This window comes from Podarcis tiliguerta (genome assembly GCF_965153285.1).
Source record: "Podarcis tiliguerta genome assembly, chromosome: 12".
Classification (NCBI taxonomy): domain Eukaryota; kingdom Metazoa; phylum Chordata; class Lepidosauria; order Squamata; family Lacertidae; genus Podarcis; species Podarcis tiliguerta.
Window position 1 is genome coordinate 26,650,493 of NC_139545.1, and position 22,672 is coordinate 26,673,164.

Here is a 22,672-nt window from a genome sequence, read left to right on the forward strand (position 1 = left end):
GCCTTTTAGTGATGTATGGTTTTATTTACACACATATACAGGCTGAGTATAAGACAAACGGCCTCACAGCATTTACACTGCAATAGATAACAGTCTCCTCCCTCAGGTTTCCAGGCAGGCTCCTTAATGCCCTAGCACTGGATCCTCACAGAGAGCAAAACCAGGCCCCTTTTGTGTTTGCAAGTCCAGCTCCAAGATAAGACTGAATATTCTTCTTTCACACTCACTCCCAGCCAGTGGGGGAATGGGGAAAAAGCTGAACTCTGATTCCTAAATGGCTCTCTCCTTTCAGAATCGCTTAAGGCTATGGGCTGCTTTCCTAGAACCATCAAAGTAACATCTAGCATCTCTGCTTGTTCCTATTGGAGCAATCCTAAGTGTAGGATGTTGGTGAAATTTACAGCTGCTCAAATTAAGCTGGTGTAAATTATTCTTGTTCCAAACTCTGTTCAGAGGTGTGGCAGCTGCCACCTGAGCCAGGTCTAAGCCTGGCAGAGGGAAAACAAGCTTTTACAATAGAGTCTGACTCACACCACCCATCTTCTTCTTCTTCTTCTTCTTCTTCTTCTTCTTCTTCTTCGGCGATCACTCGTAGCCAAGTAAGATTGTCTTCCATAAACACAGTATTTACAGTGAGTCCGTAAGTGATTGTGGAGGCCAATTCTGGATCACACGTCCTTCCACAGTGGGGACATAGGTTTCCGGGTGGGAGTTGATCACGGTGAGGGTTTTCCAAGCGTGACTTCCTCTTAGCACGTTTCTCCCTTTCGTCCTGCGTTCAAGCGCCTTCAAAGTCCACGACACCTTTGGTAAAGGCTGTTCTCCAACTGGCCAGTGTTTCCCAGTTGTCAGTGTTTATACTGCATTTTTTTAGATTTGCCTTGAGAGAGTCTTTAAACCTCTTTTGTTGACCACCAGCATTATGCTTTCCATTTTAAAGTTTGGAATAGAGTAGTTGCTTTGGAGGACAATAATCAGACATCCGCACAACATGACCAGTCCAACGAAGTTGATGTTGAAGAATCATTGCTTTGACACCGGTAATCTTTGCTTATTCCAGTACACTGTCTTCCCAAGTGATGTGTAAAATTTTTCGGAGACACTGTTGATGGAATCTTTTGAGGAATTGGAGATGGCGTTTATAGGTCCACATTTCACAAGCATACAGTAAGGTTGGTAGTTCCATAGCTTTGTAAACAAGCATTTTGGTTTCCCTGCGAATGTCCCAGTCCTCAAACACTCTGCACTTCAATTGGGAGAAAGCTGCACTCACAGAGCTCAGGCAATGCTGGATTTCGGCATCAATGTCAGGAATGCCAGGTCACATGACTGAGCTGAACAGAGTTAGGGCAGCGGTCCCAATCCTGCCACTCCCCCAGAATGGAACACCCATGATTGTAATCATGCCATAATGCCTGAGAAGGATTAAAATTATTTATTGGATATTTTTATACCTCATGCTTCTTCCAATCTGGAGCATAGGGCGTCTTTGCATAAGAAAACATTAAATAACAAGTACCGACTAGTACCGATAGGAGTGGAATAGGAGTGTGCCTCCCTTTCTCTTCTCACTGAGTCAAAATAGTGAAAACCCATGCCAGTTACCAATACCTAATTTTTACAATGGGTGAATCTGTTTCAAAAAATACATTTTGTTAAAATGCCCAGTTAACATACCCTGTTGACTGTCAATATTCAACAGCTCTGCACTTCCGCTTTTGTCTTAGCTCTCCGTGACTGTAAAATATTAAACAAGGGCAGAGCATAACCTTTTGCACAATCCAGAACCAGTCCAAGCCAGAATTATTTCAGAAAGCACATCATCTGTGTCTCAGTGCATAGTTTAGACAGTCTGCCCACAATGATCAGTGCATTACAGGCTTCACAGGAAGTAAAAGAAACTCTCTCTCTCTTTTTTATAGCTTTATTCAGACTTTTCAAAATACAATAATACAGAGAATATTATCGATAGTAATAAAGGAATAAAGAGAGAAAGAAAGATAAAACAGAAAGAAATAGGTAAAAAAGACTTTCAACATATACAATAATTCTTCAGAATACTCAAATGTTCCATCTAGATTAATATCCAGCAGTTCCTCCCTCTGTAAGGTGATATTTTTCCAGTCTTCAATCCAGGACTCTCCAGGTCATTGATTTCTTCCAATACAAGAAGTTCAAAGGAGATTCTCCGATAGTTTTTATATATAATAGTCAACAACAGTTGTCTAGTCCAACATCATATTACTTCCAATAGCGTATTAAGAAACATTCAATCCTTATTTCTTATTTCCTCCAAATTTCTTCACTGCGTTTATGTATTAGGATATCAACCCATAATTATTTATTATACAATCCTTAATTCACACCTAAGTCAACACCTTCCAATCTCATTTCCTGTCAACCATGTTTATCAATACTTAAAAAATAAATAAATTCAAATTTCCACCTCTCCCTTTTCCAATCTTTTCCCAGAAAAGTTGCAAGAAACTCTCATGTGGTGTCAGGAAGGGTGTTCCTGAGTTGTTCAGTAACTGAGGCACTTGTCTCATGAACTCATTCTTCACAGTTTCCATATATTGTTGCCTTTGCCATTATCTGCAGTTCAATTCAATAAATAAACAAACCAGAGGAGACCATTAGCTTCAAAAGGCCTGCCAGCCAGATGAATGGCATCAATCCCTCCCCCACATAAAATGATGAAACTGATGGAGAATTCCAGAGAACTCAAAAGCTTGCATATTATTTTGTGATTTTTGATTGGTTTAATAAAGATATTGCCTTAATATGAGTTTTCAACAGTCACATTAGTGGTCAGAATATTTGTTGGTAAAATATGCTTTTGCACTGCATTTTTTAAAAATATCCAACAGGAAAAGGGTTCATTCGTGAAACCTGCTGGCTGGCTGTGGGCATCATCTCTCATAAGAACATTGGAATCTTATACCAAGTCAAACCATTGGTCCATCTTCCTCAGTACTGTTTATATGGACTGGCTGAAGCTCTCCAAGGTTTCTGTCTGGAGACATTCCCAGACCTGCTTGGAGTTGCCAGCGATTCAACCTGGAGTTTTCCCCCTGCAAGCAGAAGTTCTGTCATTGAGCTGTGGCCCTTCCCCACATCTAAACTTCTCTCAAAGGGGCATTGTGAAGATAAACTGAATCTCATATACATTGCTTTCAGCTTGCTGGAAATAATCTCTATGGCCACTAGATGGCACAGCTGTTGGGAAATACAGTGGTACCTTGGGTTAAGTACTTAATTCGTTCTGGAGGTCTGTCCTTAACCTGAAACTGTTCTTTTTTTAAATAATAATTTTTATTAAATTTTTCCTTTTACAAATTCGCCATCTCAAACAATTTTCACAAATTTCAACTTTTTGGACTTCCACCAGCTTCTCCACCAATCATCCTTATTTTCTACTTTTACGCATTCTCTATATTTAATATTGCCATTTAATATTATCCTTTCAGTTCTATTTCTTTTTTACAATACATCTTTAACTTTCACAAAGCCTCTTTAAATCCCACTAGCGTTGTCTGTTCGTCACATATGCTTTTCAGATAATCTGTAAACTTTCCCCAGTCCTCGATGAACTTGTGATCCCGTTGATATCTGATCTTCCCAGTCAATTTGTCCAATTCTGCATAGTCCATAAGTTTCATTCTCCACTCTTCAAGGGACGGTAACTCCTCTTGTTTCCATTTTTGGGCCATTAATATTCTTGCCGCTGTTACTGCGTATTGAAAAAGTTTGTAGTCCCTTCTGTTTATCTCTCTTCCTATTATTCCTAACAAAAAGGCTTCTGGTTTCTTTACAAATGTATATTTAAACATCTTCTTCAACTCATTCTATATCATTTCCCAGAAACCCTTTACCTTCTTACATTCCCACCACATATGGAAAAACGATCCTTCTTTTTCTTTACATTTCCAACACTTGTTACATGTTTTAAACATTTTTGCTAACTTAACTGGTGTAATATACCATCTATAAACCATTTTCATAATATTCTCCTTTAACGCAGTACATGCAGTAAATTTCATATTTTCATTCCATACTTTTTTCCAGTCAACCAATTGTATATTATCACCAAAGTCTCTGGCCCAGTGTATCATAACCGACTTACCTCCTCATCCATCGTTTGCCATTCCAACAACATTTTATACATTTTTGACATTATCTTATCATCATTATTTATAATCTCTGTTTGAAATTTCGATTCTTTTTCTGTATACCCACTCTCTTTAAAATCCTTTTTAAACATTTCATTTACCTGGAAATAATGCAGCCAATCAAACACATATTCTTTTACTTGTTCATATGGCTTCATTTTCCATTTCCCCCTTTCTTTAATTATTAAATCTCCGTAAGTAATCCAATTCCTTCTCATATTAATTTTCTTTACACTCATAACCTCTAATGGAGACAACAAGTGGGGTACTTTGGATTCTAATATATTTTTATACCTGTCCCATATTTCTATTATGGAACTCCTGAAGATATGATTCTCAAAACCCTTATGACTTTTCTTCTTCTCCAACCATAAATACACGTGCCATCCAAATCTGTTATCAAATCCTTCTAAATCTAACAGTTTATTGTTTTTTAATTTTATCCATTCCTTTAACCAACAGAGACAAGACGCTTCATAGTATAATTTCAAATCTGGCAGGGCAAAGCCTCCTCTTTCCTTCGCATCTGTTAATAACTTAAATTGTATTCTTGGCTTTTTACCCTGCCAGATATATCTTGAAATTACTCTTTGCCACTCTTTGAAAGTCGTTGTCCCCCTAATTATAGGAATCATTTGAAACAAAAATAACATCTTTGGAAGTACACTCATTTTGATCATTGAAATTCTGCCCCAAAAAGAAAGTTTCATCCTTCCCCAAACTTCCAGATCTTTTTTGATTCCGTTCCACATAGTTGTTTTGAAATAAATCAATATTTTTTGAAGTTAACCATATTCCCAAGTATTTTACCTTCTTTGCCACTTCAATCCCTGTTTCTCGTTGCATTGTTTCTATTACACTCTGGTCCATATTCTTAACAATTACTTTGGGTTTTTTCTTATTTAATATGAACCCGGCCACCTTGCCAAATTGTTCAATCTCCTCTAACATCTTGTTTAAACTTTTTAAAGGATCTTCTATCGTTATTACCAGGTCATCGGCAAAGGCTTTAACTTTATATTCATTTTGACCTACTGTCACCCCTTTTATTAATTCATTTTGTCTAATTGAACTTAGAAGGACTTCCAGAACCATTATGAATAGCAGTGGCGAAAGAGGACATCCCTGTCTTGTACCTTTCAGTATCTTCACTTCTTCTGTAATTACATTATTCACAATCAATTTAGCTCTTAGCTCTGTATAAATTGCCCTTATTCCATTATAAAAATCATTCCCCACCTCCATGAATTCTAAATTTTTTAACATAAACTGTTCTTAACCTGAAGCACCACTTTAGCTAATGGGGCCTCCTGCTGCCGCTGCGCCACCGGAGCACAATTTCTGTTCTCATCCTGAAGCAAAGTTCTTAACCCGAGGTAATATTTCTGGGTTAGCGGAGTCTGTAGTGGGTTAAACCACAGAGCCTAGGACTTGCCGATCAGAAGGTCGGCGGTTCGAATCCCTGTGACGGGGTGAGCTCCCATTGCTCGGTCCCTGCTCCTGCCAACCTAGCAGTTTGAAAGCACGTCAAAGTGCAAGTAGATAAATAGGTACCGCTCCAGCGGGAAGGTAAACGGTGTTTCCGTGTGCTGCTCTGGTTCACCAGAAGTGGCTTAGTCATGCTGGCCACATGACCTGGAAGCTGTACGCCAGCTCCCTCGGCCAATAAAGCGAGATGAGCGCCGCAACCCCAGAGTCAGCCACGACTGGACCTAATGGTCAGGGGTCCCTTTACCTTTACCTAACCTGAAGAATATGTAACCTGAAGCGTATGTAACCCGAGGTACCACTGTAACTGGGGAATGCCAATTAATCCTGAAGTCCCCCATGGGAAACTACGAAATAAAAAAATGGCTGACTGCCTGAATTCAAAAAGCGCTGGACTTGTCTCACTCTGTAGCCAAAAGAGCCCCCAAGCAGAGTTTAAAGCTGAAATATATGCAGTGTTTGCAAAGTGGGGAAATATCGGTTGTTAGATCTGTAAATATTCCAGTATTAAGCATTCACAATGTGCTCCACCACCTCTACCCCTCTCACAGTGAATAGACCACAAACTGAAGTAAGTTCAAATGCTTTATTTACAGTAATCAGAGGTCTTACTGATGCATCATTCAATGTCACATCAGAAACAGGTAAAACGTTTTTTGAGCACAAACTACAAAAAGTATCTTCAAACATGGAGTCTGGGCACAAAACGCCAGCCTCATGTGTCTGGTCAGTTACATGGTTCAAAGTGTAGAGGGAGAGAAAGGAACAGGAAACAAGGCTTACTTCCTCCCTCCCCAAAGGTGAGGCGGCGTGACCTAGCCGAGCCTTCTCTAGCAATTCACAGCTCTGTGGTCCTTAACCCCTTCATTTACTAACTAGCATAGACACGCATTGTTAGGTCTGATCGCAAAATCTCCCACAACGGTTGCTTCATTAAAGTTTCACTAGCTCTGTTTGCTACTTAGGAATGAGCGAGCCCAAGGCTTCCAATATCAGGCTGCTAAGGCCATTGTGAGATGACCTCCACTGTGACGTCACCCCCTGCTAACTCACCGGACAGGTAAGCCTCAGAGCATTGCTGGACCTGCTTCCTGGAAGCTAGCCAGCTACCTGCTCATATTTATTGATATTGCTCAAAAAGGAAGAACCATATCAACGAACATGTAAGTAGGACTTTTCTCCCACAGCTTCTACATTGTGCTTGTCTCATTGTTTGTGATGGTTCATGCCAGTCCCTCACAGGGGGTAGGGGACTCTTTCTTCCCTAGCTAAGATTGGCTTTCTCAGTCAGGACCATGGTAAACACAGCAGCTGCCCCCTTTTAGCCCCTGCCTCTGGGCTTGAGGAAAACACTCCCTTCCCAGGACAGTTTGAGATACCAGCTTGCCGGCAATCTAAACTATTTTAAGATCAAGAAGATGCAAATAGCTACCGGTAACAAGTGGGAATTCATGTCACATCTTGAACCTTGACGTGGCTCAGGGGCACTGCAGTCATGTAACAGGGGAGGAGTCTGCGAGTCTCATTTCTCACCTACTTCCTCATTTTGCTCTAGGCTTCAACGATTGCAATCCTTATTGAAAAAGAACAGCAAAGTCACCCCGCAGACTCCAGTGGAAGGGGGACCAATTCCTTCCCTGGAAGTATGGGAAGACCGTGGCGAAAGGGTACAGTCATCCCCACCTGGCTGCCAACACAGTAAAACAAATTCCCCGTACGAATTCAGAGCTTCCTAGTAGGCACTTATGGGCGTGGTGGGTGCCATTTATGTTGGCTTTCATCTCCAGTGTGAGGAGGCACCTGGACTGTTTCAGGCAAGCCATCAAAGATCTCTTCCCATCACTTCTTGCCTTTTATAACTTCCAGGGGATCGGCATGGCCATCAATTTCTTAGCAGCAATAGAAGGAGAAAGGAAGCCCATCATGGCAAAGGAGGAACTTGCTAAGAAGATAGTGGTGAGTGAGGTAGTACTTTGAGAAGGTATCACCCACAGGGTGGATGGGAGAGATCTTAGCAGTGGATTTTCTGCAAGATATTCTGGTGGTGGGTAAGGCTGGTGCACGGCAGAGAGCAGAACAATGGAAATGGAAGACCTGCATGTCTAGAACCTCTCTCTGTGGAGAGGTCTACTTGTAACATGTGTGTGCCTGGGATATGTGGCCTCTTCTACACATGGAAACCCCTTCACATTGATACTGGACAGACATGGGTTTTGTGGAGTTGCATTTCATGCTTGATAACTTGCTTGCAGGTCCAATATCAAGAAAACAGCTCAAAGTCAGTTGGTGGTGAAGTTATGAGTAAACTACTTTAGGGAGCTGAGAGGAAACCACATGCAGCTGATTTCCATTTCTTCTGTCCCCCCACCCATCTCTTCAAGGGCCTGATGGAGCGATACAAAGACCATCCCCTCGCCTTTTTCATTTTTACTAGCTGCATGAATGCAATTGCAAATCTGAGGTAAGTTGTGGCAGGAGACTGGTGGAACAGGAGATTTTTTTCCCCATGCCACAGAGCAGTCAGAAGCAAAGGAAAAGGACTGGAGTGAGCAAATGCACCACAAAGAAGCAGATTGTGCTCCACTAGCCACAAACCCTGGCAAATCAACAAGTGGGTGAGCAAGGATCTGAGGATTATTGGCTCTGAGGAGGTTCTGGGAAGAGCTTTTGACTCTCCTAACAACCCTCCACGGGTCTTTTAGAGAAGTTGGCCTCAGGCAGGCTTGGGGGAATTGCCCTGTTTCTAAGTAGACGTGCTTCAAATAGACTGTGCTATAAATGTGCTTGCCTTGCAGCCTAGGAAAATGATATTCTGACGACCCCTTTCTCTTTTCCTTTCATCATCAATGGGAAAGCCTCTGCCATTAGAGCAACTACGCTTGCAAGTTTCCACCCCCTTGGCAGAGTTTGGATCCAGAAAGCCTCTTCCCAAGAGCAACTTTCCTATAGGTTCCTACATTATGGGTGCATCAGTTGTTTTGGCAAACAGTGTGGTAAAAAAATCCATCACGTTTGCAGATTCATCATCCCACATGCATGTGGGGTGAGATTTTCTGCTACTTTTTTTTTTTTTTTAGGGTGGGTAAGGATCCCTCCCCCTGAACTTACAAGGACTGATGACTGACCTTACTTAACCTAAATAATAGCAGAGATTCCCCCCCTTCCCTTTATTATCCATTTCAAATAAACTTCTGTCTTCGCTGCTGACTAGACAAAACTCCTAGAAGCTTCCCAGTCCACCTGAGCTTTCTCAAATACCACAGATGCAAGGAAGTCTGGCTGGGCTGGGAGGCTGTGGGCAGACTCCTGCTGCCATGGCAACTGCAACCTTGTTTATGTTAGTTATAAACAGGTACAGAAACCAACAAACACCTTGAGGTTTTCTTTTTCCTTTTTTGAGCAAATTGTACCAATTTATCTGAAATGTCACCCAAATGTGCATATCTTTTCCCCTCTGGTTCTCAGGGATACCTTCTTTTGGGCTGGATGATGGAGCCAAGCTCAACTTCAGCTAAATCTGATGAATATTCCCTCCATCACATAATAGAATCCTGGTTTTTCCTCCCCCCTTACAGCAGAAGCAGCCCTCCACTCTCAGAGAAACTAGAGGCGAAGCTGCTCCAAGTCACTCTGTCACGCCTCATTATAAAGAGCACAGAAAGTGAAGCGGTTTGCGACAAGGTAAATTCTTACTGAATTTCAACAGTCTTGAAAAACACCTGCTGTGTCTGTGGTCACCAATCCCTTGTCTCTGAGCTGAACCACTAAGGCACATTTCGTCTTGAGCAATGCACAGACTTCTGCATTTCAGATGAAGCAAGAGGAGGCATTATGATAACAAGCCCACCTTTGTACCCTCTGTGCATGGATCCCCTTCCCAAAGGAGGAACTGTCTTAGACAGTCTGAGCGAAAAGGCTTTGCATAGCTCCTTTTCTGCCTGCTCTGTTTGGGGATGGAGATCTGCTATGTAGCAATGACATTGCTTGTTTTCTGTTGCTTGCAGGCCCTTTGCAGAGGAGCCTCTGAAGCCCTGGGTGCGATGCTCAAGGGGCTACTTTCAGAGGCCCCCACAATGCACCACCTTCTGAAGATCTTGGAGGTGAGTGTTGAATGTTGAGTCTCTATTCCTTTCAAGTGTGGTGTGCTGATGGACAGACTGCCTACCCTCCAACATTTCTTCAATGAAAATAAGAGACTTCCCCTCCAACATTTCTCCAGTGAAAACAGGGACATCCTAAGGGAAAGCGGGACTTTCCAGGACCAAATGTGAAACCGCGACAGCTTATGTAAACCTGGGACTGTCCCTGGACTGGCAGGGACATCTTACCACTGGGGGGGGGGGGGGCGGTATTTCATTAGTGAAATTGTTCCCTATGGGGCTGTGTCTCTTTGGCTGGATGATTAGACCCAGTGCTTTTTTTCTTTAAAAAAATGTTTAGGGGTGCTCTCATTTTCCTACTCATATTGAAATACTGCCCCTCAACGAGGTCAAACTTAGATTCACAAAATGTTTAGGGGTATGCGTACTCCTGTGTACCCCCAGAAAAAAGCACTGACTAGACCTCTTACAAAATGCATTCAGCATGCTCAGTATGTTTTGAGCCAGTTTAACTGTTCTCCAGAATGTCTGCAGAATTGCTGCATTTTCTGGAAAACAAAGTCCATGTAAAGGTAAAGGACCCCTGGCAGTTAAGTCCAGTCACAAAGGACTCTGGGGTTGCGACACTCATCTCGCTTTACTGGCCAAGGGAGCCGATGTTTGTCCGCAGACAGTTTTTCCGGGTGATGTGTCCAGCATGACTAAACCGCTTCTGGCGAATCAGAGCAGCGCACAGAAATGCCATTTACCTTCCTGCCGGAGCGGTACCTATTTATCTAATTGCACTTTGACATGCCTTCGAATTGCTAGGCCCATGTAGAGTTCTTTAAAATCAGGCACAGCTCTCAAAGAGCACGATAATGGACTTGGGAGATTTTTTTGGCCTGTGCAATGATTCTGAGCTGCTTTTTCCTTCCTCAGCACTTCCAACAGTACATGAGGTCTTCAGACCGGCTAGAGAAGTCCCAGGCCATCAAAGCCACCAATTATATTTGCTTGGAAGCCTATTACAGTCTCGGCCTGCATTATGATGTGAGTATTCAACATGTGAGTAGAGCTTGGCATTAGAAGTCCCCAGAACCCTGGGATGGGAGGAAAGAAGAAGGACCAGAGAACATTTCCTCCCAATCTCCACTGGAGGTTCTCCTTCCTGAAGATGGCCTTGTGGGGCCTTAAGACTAAAGGGGAAAGAAGTTGAATTCCTTGGTGGATCTGGGCGGGGTGGGGGTGGGGGTGAGAAGTAATGAAAGAAGCTCACTTTGATGGCTCTGACTGTGGGATTTTATCTACCTCTCCAGCTTCATGAAATGCGGGAGCATCTGAGCCGATTATGGAGGAGCAGCAAGATCAAGCAGAAAAAATAGCCTCTTCCTGTTGTCTCTTCCTTTCTTGATCCCACCTAGAGGTGCCAACTAGATTTCCTGGGTCCAGCTCTGTGTAGGCAGATCAAGCCCATTTCCACCTCTGCAAACTGTATATATGCTGTTTATGTACATATATTGATGTACAAATATGGAACATTATTTAGAGCCTGTATTGTGGATTGAAGACGGTTTGTTTTAAGATTGTTTTAGCCTGCCTTTCAGGCAAAATATACAAAATATATAAGTGCATGCAGTTTCAAAGCTCTTATGTTCTTATTAGAACTTGTGCTGATCCAATGAAGCAGTTCAAGCAGCCTCTTGCATTCTTAAATTAGTTCAACGTGAACTTGGCTGGTTTAACCAGCTTCCAGTTGGTTAAAAGTCCAGCTTACTTTATGTATCAAATAAGCAGTGCTACTTGAGCCATCAGATGCAAATTGATCATTTTGTGCGTATTCGGTTTGTATACATCTCCTCACCACTAGATGTCATTATTACTGCAATTTTATGTCTGCTGTTTAGTTTTCACCGTGAGACTGCATCTACACTGTTTGCAGTCCACTCACCGCATTCCCAGCACAGTGGTACCTCGGGTTAAGAACTTAATTCGTTCCGGAGGTCCGCTCTTAACCTGAAACTGTTCTTAACCTAAAGCACCACTTTAGCTAATGGGGCCTCCCGCTGCTGCCGCGCCGTCGTCCTGCAATTTCTGTTCTCATCCTGAAGCAAAGTTCTTAACCCGAGGTACTATTTCTGGGTTAGCGGAGTCTGTAACCTGAAGCATCTGTAACCTGAAGCGTCTGTAACCCGAGGTACCACTGTACAGGGTTTTAGATTTGTGTTCACACAGACATTATCCAGAATGCGTACATACAGTGGTACCTCGGGTTACATACGCTTCAGGTTGCATACGCTTCAGGTTACACACTCCGATAACCTAGAAATAATGCTTCAGGTTAAGAACTTTGTTTCAGGATAAGAACAGAAATCGGGCTCCGGCGGCGCAGCGGCAGCAGGAGGCCCCATTAGCTAAAACGGTGCTTCAGGTTAAGAACAGTTTCAGGTTAAGTATGGACCTCCAGAACGAATTAAGTACTTTAACCCGAGGTACCACTGTATTCTGTTGTTTGTCGTAAAATACTACTGCTTGGGAGACATTGTTTCTCAGTACAGCTTCCCACTGATTGGAGCTTTTGAACCATTCCTAATTCGTTGCTAGCCAGGACACAAGCAACTTTGCATAGGATAAAGACATCGCCGCCTCGTCAGTGCCCACTGATGTATAGACACAAACAGAAACAAATCTGACACTAATGAATCCATGCTGATGTGGACAGCTTTGGAGGAGGAGACAGAAGAGCTGTCAAGAACCCTGAACCCGCCCCCCCCCCCCAATAAATTTCATTGCGTGCTAAAGAGGTAACATGAAGACATCCTATGAGCAAATGATTTGGAGTTTTATTTCTGAATTCATTTTGTCTGTGCTTGTGTGCTTAGTGTAGATCTGCTAATCACGGCTATATGTTATCTCTACTATGAGAGGCAATGTGCCTCTGATTGCTAGTTGCTGGGGAGCAACACAGAGGGAAGGCTATTGTCCCCACGCCTGCTTTTAGGCTTCCAGAGTTATTTGGTTGGCCATCGTAGAAAGAGAATGCCAGGCCGATCCGGCGTGAGACTCTTCTTAATATTACTGCCCAGCCAGATATCAGTTATACATAATCAAAACAACCCCAGTATTTTTTTCCAGGCTAATCTGGGATATCTGATGAATCAGTGTGGATGCTAGTCTGTACTATGCTAGTATAGTTCTGCTTCCCGGCCCTTTTAGCTGGCCTTTAAAACACAGGAGCGAGTGAAAGGATAAATGTACCCAGGGAGCAATGAAGAGGACAAAGCAGCTATGGAAACTGAGAGTATCGCTGACAAAGGTTTAGTGTGGAAACCAGGGCAAAGGGCCAATTCAGAATTTCAGGGCCGGCTGAAATAAATCAGATTCTGAACAGACATAATCCAGCTACAGATGAATAAACAGCACTTGAATGAAAAAACGGACTCGTTCAAGAGTGGAGGAGGAGAGATCCCATGATGAGATTCCCGAGAGAGATGGCAGTAAAAAAAAAGAACTGTGTAAAATATAAGCAAATACTCCTACACAGACCTACAGGAAAACGGGATAGTTTAGCAACTTAGATCCAACTCAGAGTGAAGGACCCATTTTAATTAAAACAGAGTAGCAGGGCACAAAAATTATTTCTCACCATATTAGACACAGAAGAGAGGTTGGCGATAGCTCATCATAGGAGCCAACTCCTAGGGGCTGAGGGAGCTTTGCCCCCCATAAAATATTTGAGCCCCCCTTCAAGTCGATGGGCATTGCCATTCAAGTGGTGTGCACGCACCATGTCATATGATCAATTATGTGGGGTGGAGCTTACCTCCCCCCCAATATTTTATTCAAGTTGGCAGTGGCGTAGCGTGGGGGGTGCAGGGGGGGCCGGCCGCACCGGGCGCAACATCTGGGGGGGCGCGCTCGCACTCGCAGCTCTCTGCCCCTACCTGGCTCACTCACTCTCTCTCACTGCAGTGCTGGCTGTGCGAATCCGATCCGAGCCACCGGGTCGCCGCCCACTGTGTGTGGGGGGGGTGCCAGGCGTGCGGTGCGGTGTGGTGTGGAGAGAGACCGAGGGACAATCTGGGGGAGGGACAGTGCAGCGGGGGGGGGGGGCGCAAATTACTTGCCTTGCCCCGGGTGTTGACAACCCACGCTACACCACTGCAAGTTGGCACCCCTGTAGTTCATTATCAGTTTATGACCACCGCCATGCACCAGCCATACTATGATGTTTAGCAGACAAAGGACAGTATTCAACACTAGGCCTACTCAGAGTAAACCCATTGAAATTAATGGGCATAGCTAATTTGGGTTTATTGAGGTCTACTTTGAGTGAAACTTAGCTGGCTGCAAGCCAAAAGAGCCACAAAGATGTGTGGCGCTCCCAATTAGTTTCCTAAGTTTAGCTGCTGCCTGTCTGCCTGTCTTTATGCCTCAGAAACCTTCGCTTTGTGTCCCTGGCTAGGGGCAACCCTGCTGTGGCCTGGAAATGCCTGATTTCCTCCTTGCTTTGGGGCTTAATCTATTGCTGAAGTTTTCACCCCCTCTCATTTGTTTCAGCCGAGTAAGTAAGGCTATGCAACAAGCCTCCCACTATCTTTTGTCCTCCCCTTTCCTGCCTTATCCTTTATATTTTTCCTTCTCTGTCCAACCTTGTAACAAAGAGTTCATCAACCGACGTGCCTTTTGCCTTTCTCTAAATAAATACACTCCTGTTTTTGGATCAAATTCTGAAGTCCCATCTTGGTTGTTTGTTTGTAGCAGCTCCACAGTGAGACACCACTATCTAAACCGAGGAACCTATGTTATGCACTCTAGATTCTGTTAATCTGGCGGCTAGGATAGTTTCTTAGCCATCTCTATGCTATGGAAGGTGGTCTGGCAAGAAAACCCCCAGCTCTGCAGAGGGAACACGTTTGCCTTGTACTACCTCATTCCGCAGCGATTCATTATTTCTAAAGCAGTGGTGCACTTAGGGGAGCTTTAGACTCTAGACAATTAAGACAATTGTCTTAGGGTGGCTCCAGTGGCGTAGCTAGCTGCTAGGGCACCCAGGGCAGCGCACATGCCCTGACCAGGGGCGGGGCAAGCTGCCCATGGTGTAGGGCAAGCTGGGGCAGAGCACACTGCGTAGGACCACATTGCTGTTTCGGGCAGAGCCTGCAGGTGTCTGAGCCATCACATCACTCCCCAGGACCAGGACATGTGGACCAGGCCCCGCGATCACCCCCTCAGTGTTGACACCCGGGGCAGTCTGCACCCACCTTCCTACGCCACCAAGTGGCTCCTCTTTTTTAAGATAATATGTATTGCTTTATGTATTTGAAAAGTATTATCATCACCACCATCATTATTAGTCAGTGTCCAGATGTACAAATAAGGCAGCACAAAGCATCTGTGGAATCCACATCCCTTTCAGACCTAAGGTATCCCAACTGGGACTTGCAACGAAACACTGAGGCTTGATGTTCTTGTTCAATGTTCAATCCTCCATTTCCTCCTCTTGGTTTTCTACCTCCCTCCTTATTTTTCAATGGTGCCATTTTGGTGCCATAGATAGCATCTCTCAAAGAATATTGGTAATGGATGGATTCTCTCTCTCTCTCTCTCTCTCTCTCTCTCTCTCTCTCTCTCTCACACACACACACACACACACACACACACAGAGAGAGAGAGACAGAGAGAGACTCTTTCAGACAAAATATTGTTGTCTTGATTATCCAAGGGGTCAAGCTGCAAATTCAATATATCTGAAAGTTCTTGGGAGCATGCGGAGATTATGCTCAGCAAACAACTGGAACCACTAAATGAAAGAAAATAAGAACAAGAATAGTAACAGTGAAATGGTAAGCTTTGTAGAGATTTAGCTGTTCCCACTGCAATCCCACTCTTCATTTGCAATAAAACCCCAAAGCGGCAGGATAAAGTCCTACGGATTTGTTTTCATTCTTGTGGACAATGGAAACCAATATTAGTTTTTGTGTGCTGAAGTTTAGGTGGGAAGGCCTGCATAAGTAAAACTGCTTCTGAAGATCCGAGTACAAAGGTGGTGCCATGGAAGCTGCCGAGCACGGAGAATGGCAGCTGGGAAACCAAAGGCCCAGAGGAGGAAGGTGGTGGTCATCTAGGACTTCCTTGGTGCCTCTTTGCTGAGTAGAAAGAGAATCAAGACTCATGAAGTCCAGCTTGGAAGTTGCACCCAGGAGAGAGCTATGATGCCTGGCTGCTTAGCTAGGGAGATATTTCCACCAAGGCTCGCCATCAAAGGGGTAATGCAAAAGAGAAAGCACCCTTTGGGGTTGTCCTTTGGCAGCTAAAGAGAACAATGCAAAGGAACGCAAGACCTCTGCTGGATCACATGAAATACAGATCCAGTTCAGATGCCTCTAGGAAGCCCAAAAACAAGGCACGTGGGCAACAGCCCCCCACTGCTCTTCTCTAGCAACTGGTAATGAGAGGCTTGCTGAGTCTGTTCCTGGACATCTATTGTATCTTGTGACTTGACAGCTGCCTGACCTGGCCTTTTGGAGATTTGCAGTTTCTAGTCTCCATTTTTGTTCTTTGGTCCTATTGTGAGAGGATGGCGTATTGATTGTAAACAAGAGCTGTCATTTCTCTATCGTACACCGAGTGGGTATTTTCTGACCTTTTGCTCCCTCTCTTTGCTTTTATAAGGAGGGAGGAGTGTTGCTGTGAGATAATGGCTATGTGTTTTGAGTCTGAGAGGCCAGAACACCAGATGCTGAAAGCCTGACGACCAGATGTGAGGAAGGAGCTGTGGTGGCAGAACTGGAGAGGTGAATACCACCATATATTTCTTTGACCCCTGCCCTTCCTGATTGATTAAAGCAGGAGTGGGGGAGGGGGGGAGGATGAGGCCGGCTAATTGGGTGAAAGACATGCATTTTGGAGGTGCTTTTCAAAGATGATTGATATATCTGCTCACAATTCATGCCCTTTGGCTTGTATGTTTCCACAGGGTTCCATCTTGTGTATAGCAGGGGTGAGGGAATGTTTAGGCCTGGTGGGCCAGATCTTTATCTCCCCCTTCCCCCATGGACTTTGGCATATGAGTGGGACCGCCCTTCAGTCAATTATCTGCTGCCATATTGACCAGCTGGTCTTCAGGTGATGAGTGGGGAGTTAAAAGCCCTTTTGCAGGTATTGCTAGTGCGACTCAGTTCTCCATGTGGAACTCAAGTCGCACAGCGGATGCAGCTGCCTCTCAACATGCTGCACACTTGACAGCGCATATGGCATCAAGTGTGGGGCAGGTGGGCATGCTCTGGGGTGATGGTCTGGTGGGCTGAATCTGGCCTGCAGGCCAGAGGGTTCCTTACCCCTGCTGTATGGAACAACATGAAACAATTTGGAAAGATCACCTGGGAATTTAGGACACGTTGTCATTAGTATATTAATACCCAGTATTCTCTCCCTCACCTACCCCCTTATGATTACAGGGAGGTCCTGAGCCAGTACAGTGGTACCTCGGGTTAAGTACTTAATTCGTTCCAGAGGTCTGTTCTTAACCTGAAACTGTTCTTAACCTGAAGCAGCACTTTAGCTAATGGGGCCTCCTGCTGCTGCCGCGCTGCCAGAGCAAGATTTCTGTTCTCATCCTGAAGCAAAGTTCTTAACCTGAAGCACTATTTCTGGGTTAGCGGAGTCTGTAACCTGAAGCGTATGTAACCTGAGGTATCACTGTACTTGAACTTGGGAGGGTTTTTAGATCCAGTATGGCTCTTGAATGTCTAGGCTGGGGCAGTGGACAGGTCTACTCTTGGAAGTTAGAAGTGTCAATTTCTGGAGCAAACTGATACTGCTACAGATACATCCAGATCAGACAACAGTCACATGCACTATTCGAGTGCTTTTGAAAGTCATCCAGAAACCTAAACTTCTGCATATATGTGGGCAGCAGCTTATTATTTAAACCATATCCTATAAATGTTGTGCAAAGTTCACAGACTCTCATTTCCAGGCCCAAAGTGCTGGCTCTGTCCTGAATTATTTGGCAGCTGGAAAAGATACCCAAAGGAGCACCACCTCCTATATGAAAGTACCTTCAGCTAAGTCCCTGCTTTGCATACCAGCACCATCTGAAACAGGCTGGGTGGGAACATGAAGTAGGGCCTTCTTAGTGGTGGCCACTGGGCTGCGAAGCTCTTAGTCGTGTTCAGTCTTCTTCAACCTGGACTACAATCCTGTCCCCTTGGTTAAGGTGCAGCAGATGACAGGAGCTGCATTTCACTATCTGGGGACCCAAGTTTGAATAATTCTGATTTAGCTTTGCCTTTAGAAGACAGATCAAAACATTGCTGTTTAGATGTGCATTTTGCCATTATCTATCTTAGTATCTGCTGCTGACAATGCAGTTGGAATCTTGAGTTAAGCACATAGGGAAGCACTTTCTTTTCACAGAAAACTACTGGATTGAAACTCTATTTCTTTCTTTCCCATTTAGTGCTCACTTGTGTTGGACTTCAAGAGACCTGAAGTTACTGCACGTTACACCCATTTGACCCACTGCCTAACACCAAGTTTGGGTTTGGAAAAATGTTTTAAAGCAAAATTGCTTTGAAAATAGGAGGCAACCATATTTCCACACAATTGTTTCTCCAACTAAGCCATTTTGAATCTTTGATCTTGTGGTTCCTTGAATTTGGAACTTGATAGCTGAGAGCAAAACTTGAGACATATACTGTTCAACTTCATACCCATAAGACTTACACATGAATGATAATGTGTAGGATTCTAGCAACGGGGCTGAATAACTCTTTGCCAAAACTTCATAGTAAAATAAATTAAGAGGAAAGACTTTTACAGGTTTTTTGTTTAAATATTATTGCAAAATAACAGAATGTCAACCATGGATTAGAGACAATATTTCTTTAATGTTAGAGACCAAGTACAATAATTTTGCATTAAATTAATGCTAAGTCATAGTTATTGCAGCTCTCATAGAAAAATAAACTATCTCACAATGTACTAAAGTGACACATAAATAAATAAAACTGAAATAAAAAAGTTAGTCATGAACACTACAAAAATACATTTTAAATAAAAACATGTAGTAAGCTTCAACAGAAGTTACGGCAGTGATTTCAAAGTGTTTCATCTTATATTGAACAACGGGAAATTATTTTTACTCTGAACTCCTCTTTCCTAGAAAGAGCCTACGGATTTTAAGCACTGAATCTATAAAAACAGGACTCATCCACGTTTGCTTTTACAAAAAAAAAAAAATACAGTACACATTAAAACTTGACGGAAGCAAAAAGTATCAGAAACCACTGCAAAATATACATTGCAAATTAGATGTGTTCGAATTGTATAGTGATACTGAAGTATGAAACAGATTGTGGCGTGGCAAACAGAAGGAAAACCTGACATATCTGTATGCAGGAATCGTGGATAGCATGATGTTCCTCTTGACATACTTAAGTATATTGGCACTAACTGCGTACCTTTTTGAAGGAGTGTGCAAAGTATCGGGGAGACTGAATAAAAACACAAAGAGATTTGGTTGTTTCAGCAAGAAAAGTTGCAACATTTTCCAAAGAACAGCATACATTCTAATTCTAAAAGTGCTATGATTGTGCAGTTTTTGAGTGTTGTAGCCTCAGCCGAGCACAACTCCACTATCTCCAAAAATAAATAATTTTTCATTCAAAAATCCACAGGGTTACAATGCCCAGCTCCAGATGTCCCTCCAACACTATAGGAATACTTCTTGTAGGCTGGATGCAAAGAGCTTCCAATAGCATTAGGAAAGGGCTTCCATGCATGCATCGATCAGGGGCAGAGATTTAAAACACTAAAATATACCAGCTTTAATTTTTGGTTGACAAGAGACCTGCAGGAGCTAGAGTGGTGACTGACCCAGCCTGCTCTATTTTTCTACTGCCATCTTCTCATGTGCTTACCATCTCACACTTTCCTGCACTAACACTATATTTTACATTTTATATATATAATGGAAAATATAGTGTGTGTGTGTACACATATACAACACACCCTGGTCAAATTGAGTCAAATGCTTTAGCGTGTCTTCTTGATGCAGTAATTATTCCTAAGTAACAATGAGCCATTAAAAAAAAAATCTTTAAAAATCCAGTAGTGATTAACCCCTTTGATTATTCCAGTCTTCTACACAAAATGATTCTATCCAATTTTAGAAAGACTCGAAGCAAACAAAGTCAGAATAGTTAGTATGCATAGAAAAGAGATTCATAAAGTGTGTTCTGTATACAAACGTACTTTTATCTAGTGCTCTCTGAAATGCAACACAGAAGGATCACCATGTTCATTCCTTCGCATAAAGCAGTGGTTCTCAGGATATGAGTCGAGTCTCCTTACTGAGGTGCCAGAAGGAACACAGCCCCCCGCTAGGACTCTCGGCATTTTGAGCCCATGTTGGCATGGGGACTATGACCCACGGATAGAAACACGGTTAGCCTTAGGCAAAGCATGCTGTAGGATGGTAGCCTTAAGAGTCAGTTCCACTTGTGCCAGCCAGGGCGGAAGGTAGAGGTGGGAGTGGGGAAGTCTTGTTGGCTGTGCTACCTCCCAGGCTGGTGCAGAGAAGAGTGCCTGAGACCTGGCAGCAGTTAGGGGTCAGCACAGGATTCTCCACCATCTCCTGTGTTTTGGGAGTTTCCATTGGCTACTGCCACCAGTGGTTTCCACCAACCATTTTGGAAGGTGCATTAGGGTACTTCTTGCTGGTAGGGCTATCATGCTGAAGATGGCGCTCTCCTGGTGGTGGAGGCCAGTGGAGTCAGGCTGGAGAAATATCTGCATCTAATCCAAGTACCATCCACAACGACTGGTTAGGGGGATTAGATTGCTCTGTTAGTGTTTTTGTTTTTAGTAGGCTGGATGCAAGCCTACTTAGCCTCTCTCCTCCAAATTAGTGCAATGTAGGACATCAAGGTTTGTGGTTATCGGGGCCAGATTGATGGTGGTAAGGAATTATTTCAATCTTTTTTGTTTTGTTTTGTAGGCAATTCTCTCTGTGGGTATTTTGTCCCACGTTTCCCCCCTTTCTGATCTGCTTTCTCCCCAGTGCTCAGAACAGGAGTTAAGCGCCAACGGTTGACCTGTCACTGATTTGTGCCAGCTACATTTTGCTTTACACAGTTTGGGAAATGTAGACCAAACCTTTTCTTAACTAAAGTGAGATCAGTGCGTTTGCAACACCAGTTCGGGTTAGCATTACGGGCCAATGCTAAATACTAAATAAGTTACGTTATGTTAAAGTGCTACAATGCAGAGTGGTGTTGTGAACAGGTAAGAAGCCTGCTTATGCCAGAACAGTCAAATTTAAGCCAATTTGATCCTGTTGATCCTAAATGGGACTGAATTGGCTCCGATCCAAATTATCTGTGCTTTAATTGGTTTAATCGTGTTAATCAGTAGTTAATGCACATTTGTTTTTTCCAAAATGGAGCAGCTCTGTTTGAAATCTAGCCATGTTGTGTAACTAGGCTTTCAGGTCAGTTTCTCATTACAGTATTCAAACCACAAACCCCCAAAGTATCTTTCAAATAAACTTCTTGACTGAGAAAACAAAGCTTTGAAGAAAGCAGCCTGTCTTCAGGAGTTACATTTGAAAGTTTCATTTACTTGTAACTTGCTGATGTTGATTTCTTCAGGCTTATCACGTCTGTAGGTTACGGTTTTTGTACAAACAGTGGGCAAGAACATTTTATCCTTAAAGGAGAAGAGAATATAAATGGTCAGAAAGTCCCACACAACTAGCATTCCTTTAAAAAAAAATTCATTATGGATCAGTGACATCAGTTACCTTTTTAGTTGCAGATATTCTATAATCAGATGAAGATTTAATTTTGTTATTGCTCCACTGCAAAATTATTTGTCGGATTATAAGCACGTTAAGCAACCCAATCAGAAATGTAACTATAAAAATTATGAAAAAGATTCTGAAGTGGCTTGGATCATCGGCTGCACATTCTGCAAAAAGAAGAAGTAGTAAAATTCACACTGTCCCCTCAAAAGGTCCACGCAATAAACCTAAAAGATAAAGCCAAACTCTAATACGATAAAGTAATTTATAATTGTACTTTTGTTGAATAATATAATAAATGACATCTTTATTCTGATATATACAAAAAGGCACCTTATTCTTAAAAAGCATTAGCCAAAACAGGGAATATACATGTTAGGCAGATCTATAGTTACACCACTGATCTCTGCTAGCAAAAAGCATCAAGTTATGATTTATTTTTCATTCTCCAAGCAGTGCACAAATAACTGAAGGTAAAACGTAGCTGAAAACCACTATCTGCTAAAACCACCATCATAATCTCTCTCTGCAGTTGAATGTTTATATCTTCAAAATGTGTAGCCAGTCAGTCACAGTAGGTCTTCAAAGGTTCTAGAGCAGGGGGTCAGCAAACTTTTTCAGCAGGAGGCCACTGTCCCTCAGACCTTCTGGGGGGGGGGCGGACTATATTTTGGGGAAAAAAATGATGCAAGAGCACCACAAGCTCCGGTGGCTGCTTACCTGTGTCTTGCGAGCGGCAGGGGCTGGCGGCGGTGGCGGAGGGACAATGAGCGGCGCACGAAAGGGCTCCGGAGAGGAGCTGTTTAAAATGGCTCGAGCACTGCTGCTGCTGGCACCAACAAAGCCCAGCCCCCTTCCTCCTCTAGGCAGGGCGGGGAGAAGCCAGGAGGAGGAAGGGAGGAGGCACTGCTGCCACCGCCGTGTGTGGGAGAGGGAAAGAACATGCATGCTAGCGATCCATGCGGCAATTCCCAGACCGTCCGTGGGCCGGATCCAGAAGGCAATTGGGCCTTCTGATCCGGCCCGTGGGCCTTAGTTTGCCTACCCATGTTCTAGAGCAGGGGTCGGCAACCTGCGACCCATGGGCCACAAGCGGCCCACGGAGGTCATTTAAACGGCCCATG

The 22,672-nt window shown here is 43.4% G+C and overlaps 2 protein-coding genes and 1 long non-coding RNA gene across 5 annotated transcripts in view; 2 read left to right on the top strand and 1 right to left on the bottom strand.

Annotated features, from left to right (window-relative positions):
• The first annotated feature begins 6,286 nt into the window (after nucleotides 1-6,286).
• LOC310660721 (uncharacterized protein) lies at nucleotides 6,287-11,373 on the top strand. Of its 3 annotated transcripts, none has more exons than XM_083405677.1 (8): nucleotides 6,287-6,823; nucleotides 7,216-7,414; nucleotides 7,527-7,616; nucleotides 8,042-8,121; nucleotides 9,236-9,341; nucleotides 9,665-9,760; nucleotides 10,682-10,792; nucleotides 11,059-11,373. In XM_083405677.1, exons 2-8 carry the CDS (start codon nucleotides 7,406-7,408, stop codon nucleotides 11,122-11,124), a joined length of 558 nt encoding a protein of 185 aa, XP_083261803.1. In that variant the 5' UTR covers nucleotides 6,287-6,823; nucleotides 7,216-7,405; the 3' UTR covers nucleotides 11,125-11,373. The 3 variants fall into 3 exon arrangements, with proteins under 3 accessions (XP_083261803.1, XP_083261804.1, XP_083261802.1); XM_083405678.1 differs by having other exon boundaries at nucleotides 6,288-6,823; nucleotides 7,216-7,374; XM_083405676.1 differs by having other exon boundaries at nucleotides 6,289-6,823; nucleotides 7,216-7,327.
• Nucleotides 11,374-12,222: 849 nt separating this feature from the next.
• On the top strand, nucleotides 12,223-21,258 carry LOC310660637. Its single transcript, XR_014503553.1, has 6 exons — nucleotides 12,223-13,585; nucleotides 13,908-14,303; nucleotides 15,465-16,008; nucleotides 16,415-16,536; nucleotides 18,204-19,423; nucleotides 19,479-21,258. It is a non-coding gene; the product is annotated as an uncharacterized lncRNA (long non-coding RNA).
• The window catches only part of ITGB8 (integrin subunit beta 8), a 46,166-nt gene continuing 42,051 nt past the window's right edge, over nucleotides 18,558-22,672 (bottom strand). The window contains exons 13-14 of the mRNA XM_083405392.1: nucleotides 21,549-21,715; nucleotides 18,558-21,454 (exon numbers count right to left, since the gene is read on the bottom strand). Of these exons, the coding sequence (XP_083261518.1) occupies nucleotides 21,338-21,454; nucleotides 21,549-21,715 (284 nt within the window). The 3' untranslated portion in view covers nucleotides 18,558-21,337. The remainder of the gene's footprint in view (nucleotides 21,455-21,548; nucleotides 21,716-22,672) is intronic.

Coding starts and splice junctions, on each gene's coding strand:
- LOC310660721 (XM_083405676.1), top strand. Junction 8,122..9,235: donor AATGCAATTGCAAATCTGAG/GTAAGTTGTGGC, acceptor CCCCCCTTACAG/CAGAAGCAGCCCTCCACTCT. Junction 9,761..10,681: donor ACCTTCTGAAGATCTTGGAG/GTGAGTGTTGAA, acceptor TTCCTTCCTCAG/CACTTCCAACAGTACATGAG.